General features: G+C 33.2%; 1 protein-coding gene across 1 annotated transcript; it reads left to right on the forward strand.

Annotated features, from left to right (window-relative positions):
• The first annotated feature begins 1592 nt into the window (after positions 1 to 1592).
• On the forward strand, positions 1593 to 3132 carry LOC143636349 (uncharacterized). Its single transcript, XM_077103966.1, has 2 exons — positions 1593 to 2013; positions 2669 to 3132. The coding sequence occupies exons 1-2, from the start codon at positions 1633 to 1635 to the stop codon at positions 2852 to 2854; spliced, it is 567 nt and encodes a 188-aa protein (XP_076960081.1). The 5' UTR covers positions 1593 to 1632; the 3' UTR covers positions 2855 to 3132.
• Positions 3133 to 5849: the final 2717 nt, after the last annotated feature.

Genomic DNA, 5849 nt, shown 5'->3' on the forward strand with positions numbered 1-5849 from the left:
TTTCTCTCTTACATCACAAGCAATCCCAAAAATTATATGTATTTTTATAATATTATATATTATAAATACTTTTTAATGCTATGTTATATACTTGTATATACAAAAGTGTAATAACAATTTATTACATGGTCAAAAAATCTTAGGCATAAACTTTCATTCTCAAAAATTCACAAAATTTACGATAAACCGCCCGGTTATAAATTCAAACCGAGTAATCGAAACCGTCAAAACCGTTCGGTTATTATGGCTATCCCTTAACCGCCATCTCAATAATAATTATGGTTTTAGGTCAAAATAGATCCCAAACGACCCATGAACAGAACACTCCTAAGTCCTACCCCTATCAACAAGTAGTCAAGTAAGCTCAAGAAATACAAGTGCTTTGTTAAAAATGAAGAAAACGTTTACCACCGCCGTGAATTCGAATTTATATCAAGTTGATATTGGAAGAGAACAATACAAAGGAGATCTGATAATACACGTCAGATAATCAGAATCTTTATAAAACCCACTACTCCTCCATGTCAAGTGACACGTCAACGCAAACATATCATATCCTCAAAATATCTTGAGTTGGGACCCACAAACCTTAAATTCGACCTCAGAAAAAATGTTTTGATTTAAACCACGAGGAAACGCCTCTTGTTTCACCACTGATTGACATGTGGAATTACTCTCTCCCAATATTGTCCACAAGTTCAAGCGGTGGAAATTTTATAAATCATTCATTTCTTTCCATATTTGCCCCTAAAGGCAGCCGTCCATATTACAAGGTTATAATAAACTAATAAAAGGTTTAGTTACCTTTTTAGATAAAACCTTATTCTGAGATCCATTTTTTAAATCTACTTTTAGTAAATATACCCGTTAATTGATGCATATTATTTGAGTAACAATATATTTAGAAGAGCAATAAGTTTGAAATTTATATGTGAAGCAGGATGATTCTATAAAGATTTTGAATAATCATCTTAAATACTTTAATTTAAACATCAACAAACTTAAAATAATAAATCCTTCTTGTGTTTGGTGAGGTGTTACAAATGCACCGATATTGAACCAGTACCGTAATGGTATCAATATCAAAACGGGTGCTATCGGTTTCGATTCAATCTCAACTATTTGATGTTTTAGAATTGGTATGGTGCTGGTATGATTTGGTACCTGTATTACTTATTTTTATCCTATGGTATTTGTATTGAACCGGTATCAAGTTTTTTAGAAAATCAAGATCGGTATCGCAGAAAAGAACCAAGAAAACATAATTTAAAAAAAAAATTATAACACAGCTTATTACCCGTTTACCTGTTAGTTTATTGCTACGAGTATATTTGTTTTCAGTTTTTTGTTAAGGAAGTAGATAAAGTCAACATACTATAGAGTATAATAAATTTATAAAAAGTACCATGTAAAGAGAATAGCCCTATAAAACATAGTGGCAATTCGTAAATATAAGTAGAACCAAGGGCTCTTTGGAAATGTGAAACTTAATTGTTCTCTTTTGCAGTTGGTATAACATCCCATCATCTTGTTGCCTACTTTCACCACTTCTTCTTCTTCCTTCTCCTCCATATTATTATATCATTATTTGATTTTCATTTCCAAATTAGCGTTTAAAGTATCAAACAAAACATGAAGTCTTGCGAGCTTTGCAAATCCTCGGCCAAGATCTACTGCGAGTCTGACCAGGCGAGCTTATGCTGGACGTGCGACAGTAAGGTCCATTCGGCTAACTTCCTGGTGGCACGGCACTCCAGGAGCCTCCTGTGCCGCCTGTGCCAGTCTCTGACGGCGTGGACGGCTGCCGGAGAGAAGTTGGGGCCATCGGCGGTGTCTGTTTGTGAGAATTGTGTTAGAGAAGAAGGAAATGATGTTGATGATGCGAATGAGAATCAGGTGGTGCCGTTGAGTTACACGGCGCCTAGTGCCAGTTCGTCCAGCTGCGGTGGTGGTGGAGATAGTGGTTTGGTGAAACGGAAACGGGAGAATGTAGTTGCTGATTTGGGATCTGAGGTTAGAAACGATTATTACTTGTTTTTATTAACAAAAAAAGTTTAATTTTAATTGTGATATTATTTGTTGACGGAAAGTTGGTGTTGTAAAAATGGGTCGAGTACACTCGGTAGGCGAGTCTCTTCAACTCGGCCAACATTACTCGGATTTGGTTTAACTAGGGGCTAGTCCGTCCATCTCGGTCAAGTTGGATTTTGGTTGTTTTAACAATTTATGTTGTTGCTACGTATTTTTAAATACTTAAGTATTTAAACATGTATTTTTTTATTTATATTGATATTAACTTGTTATAAGTTATAAATATTAGTAAACTTATAATATTTGACATACATATATATAATTTTACAAAGTTAATTTCTTTTTAATTTATTATATCCGAGTACTCTTCAATCACGCCTCGCATAGACTGAGTATTCGCAATTCTCCAGTCGAACGACCTGGCCGAGTTTATAATCATAATGGAAATCATGTCATTTTTGTTAACGAATTATTATAATTTTTTTTTATCAAAAGCACGAAAATTATTGTAATTTTGAGTCAATTTGAAGCTCCAAATTATACCATTTTCTACCCTTAAGTTCTGAAGCAATGGGCTAAATATATATAGTAAAAAATATCCCAGATTGATGTGCTAAATCTATTTATTTTGAATCAGGATGACGTGGACTGCATATCGGTGAAAAAAAACAAAGGAACCGAAGGCAATGGAAGAACAACATTATACCATTTTCTACCCTTAAGTTCTGAAGCAATGGGCGAGAAACTAAACAAATCTGGACCGGTTGTTGGCGCGAGTAAAAGAACAAGGGCCGCTGGATTAGACTTAAACTCATCTAATTAGTAGATGGAATGAAAAGCATCATGTTCTAATTAACATAACAATACCATAAGTTAGTATCGATCATATGGACATAACCATGGTTTTATTAGGGTTATTATTGGTAGTGGTTGATCAAACAAAAGAAATATCTTGATTATAATTTATGATTTGTATTTTTTTCCTTTTTTAAATTTGAATTTGTTAGCAGTGATGTTTGGTTTGTACCATGTTGAATCTGACTTTTGACTTTTCATAAGTCAATTTCTTAGTCCTCATTGCGTCTATAGCTACCATGTTTTGACGTGTTTGATCAATTTTAATAGACGTAACCAATTTTAAAAAGGACTTGATATACAAAACATTCAGATTGAATTCAGATTGAGTAATGTGTATCATATATTTCTTTCCTTGTAGTTGAAAGAAATAAAAAATTATGGATACCTATATTAAGTATTTAAATATACACCGTCTTGATATATTAAAACTTGTCAACCATTTTTAGGACTTAGATATACGAAAATCAAATAGATTAATATGTTACACGACACTAAAAACGATGATAAATAGTGTTTTGAATTTGTAAACTATATTAAATATACAATTTTGAACTTGCATAAGCCTCAAGGATGGTCAGATCATTTGCGATTTGATGTACGCAGTCTTACCTACACTTTGTGCATGATGTTTATAACAACCTAAATCTATGTTCTCACAGTCATAAGATAGCAACCTTAGCGGTTGCTCCATAGTATTCACAAAATTTGTATTGTCGTAACTTGTAATTATATTTTACTATTTTGTATTCTAGATTGGTTTTTCGGATGAGCTTAATATCAGTTTCCAAATGGTTTAATCTGCATAACCAAGTTTTAACCACCTATGTCACAAACAGAATCTTACGAACACGTTAGGTAACAAGTTTTTCATACCAACAAGAACAAATTCGAATTATAATCGAGTATGATGTCAAGATACCAAAAACCTTCTGAAAAATGATCCGATATTTTTCAATATGCTTTGACTAACCATTACTATAATACTCCGTTACATAACCTCCATCAAAACAAACTTTAAAAAAATATGATTAAACGAATATGTAAGAAGAGAAATTAATAAAAAAGAAAAAAGAAAAAAAACGTCATCCATCCAACAACCGTGGTTTGTGGTGATCAAATGATTTGATATTGATATGTGAGTGACGGGTGGTATGGTGTGAGCCACCAGCAAGCGTTGCGTGTCAGTTGTGTTAGCCGCTCACACCCATTGCACGTCCAATTAAAATCCTCTCTCAAGCCCCGGTCCCCCCACCTTTACTTTACTCCATTCTTAATTTCAATTCAAACCAAAGTTTGAAAGAAATTTATGGCTAATATTACTCTTGTATCAAAATATCTCAATACAAACAACTAATTTACATTTATGCCTTTTTTTTTTCACTATCACAATCATATGTTTTAATTTAATGTATATTTAAAGAAATAAAAATAAAAATCACAATCATATGGTTGAGGTAAGTAAGGTGACAGTGTGCATGATCTCCTAACTTACCCAACATTCAACCACTTACAAAAAAACGGTTTTGTTGTTATAAATTAACCCTCAATCTCTTAGGTTAAGCATACGAGACTTGATGGAACAAAAAAAAGGCAATGGGGGACGAGGCAAGACAAGCAAAATACGTCCGAGACAAGAGACGGGATGAAATGAATTTATACTAATGATTTGACGTAGTGTTTTCACATGATATTTGACATAGGATAACAAGTCTATAAGGCCAAGTTATATATTGTATAAGTTTAGACTCGACTCATGCCACTGCGAAGAGCCAGATAATGTCCTCACTTGACCCATCCCCTCGGGCAACGACCGGCTTGGGTTGGCTTCCTAGTTTAATGTTCTGTTGAAATGTATGTTTAATATATTTATTGAATTTTTAATAATCCCCATTGAACGTTATTGGCCGATAATAATCTTTATTCATTTATCGTCAATGGCGGTCCCAAATTTAATAAAGTTGGCCCACAATGGTCTCCCGTTAAAATTGACTTAACAACGTTATACTTTTTTCCGAATTTCAAACTAATGTTTTAGGGCTTTTGATTAGAACGATGATACGAATCGATTGATGTAAAACTTAGCTCGAAACATTGATCCAAATCGACGAAATAATGCTTCAATTTGAGTGTTCGAACTTACAATGAACAAAAATCAAGCCGTTTGGATCATCGTTTTGAGCTAAGTTTTACATCAATTGATTCGTATCCTCCTTCCAATTAAAGGCCAAAAAACAGTAGTTTGAAATTCGGAAAAAATGTATAACACCGTTAAGTACTTTTTAATTGAGGGCTAACTTTTTTAAATTTGGGACCGCTAGTGACGATAAAATGAATATGGATTATTATATGTCAATGTTGTTCAATAGGGATTATTAAAATCCAATAAACCTTTCTAATAAAAGAGCATGGATGGATGACTAATTTCAATATTAATCTAACGGGATTGATAAATTGAGTTGTTGACATAACTATGCACATGAATAACAATGCCAAAACAAAAATATTAATGAATTAACCGTAAAGGATTATATTTGAGATCGAAATCATTTTAAGGTCATCTAACTGGAAATGAAATTTAGCGAAACTCATTTGCTAGCTTTTATACATTCTCTCATTTTATAAAAAAAAAAACTTTTTCAGTTAATACATTTGATTTGTTATATTTATAAACAAACTATTAACGATACACATTGTCTACTAGCTTCATGCAGAGCAACACAGCTTTGGGAAATTTGAATACCTTCTCACAATGGAGATGGATTTTTATACCAAAGAGTGTATTATGGACCTTTTCTATCACAAATGGCGTATAAGGTCTGTTGGATTAATTTCTATTCCGGGTCACAAGTCGGTGAACCGGGCCTAAGAGGTTTTAACAAGTTGGTTAAAGTCTAAGGGGTATTATGAAACATTCCATATGCTTGGTGGCCAAGTTCACCTTGTTGGCCAAGTTGACCTTA

This window comes from Bidens hawaiensis, unplaced genomic scaffold (genome assembly GCF_021521415.1).
Source record: "Bidens hawaiensis isolate Kalapana, Puna unplaced genomic scaffold, B.hawaiensis_p1.1 tig00007885_1, whole genome shotgun sequence".
Taxonomy (NCBI): domain Eukaryota; kingdom Viridiplantae; phylum Streptophyta; class Magnoliopsida; order Asterales; family Asteraceae; genus Bidens; species Bidens hawaiensis.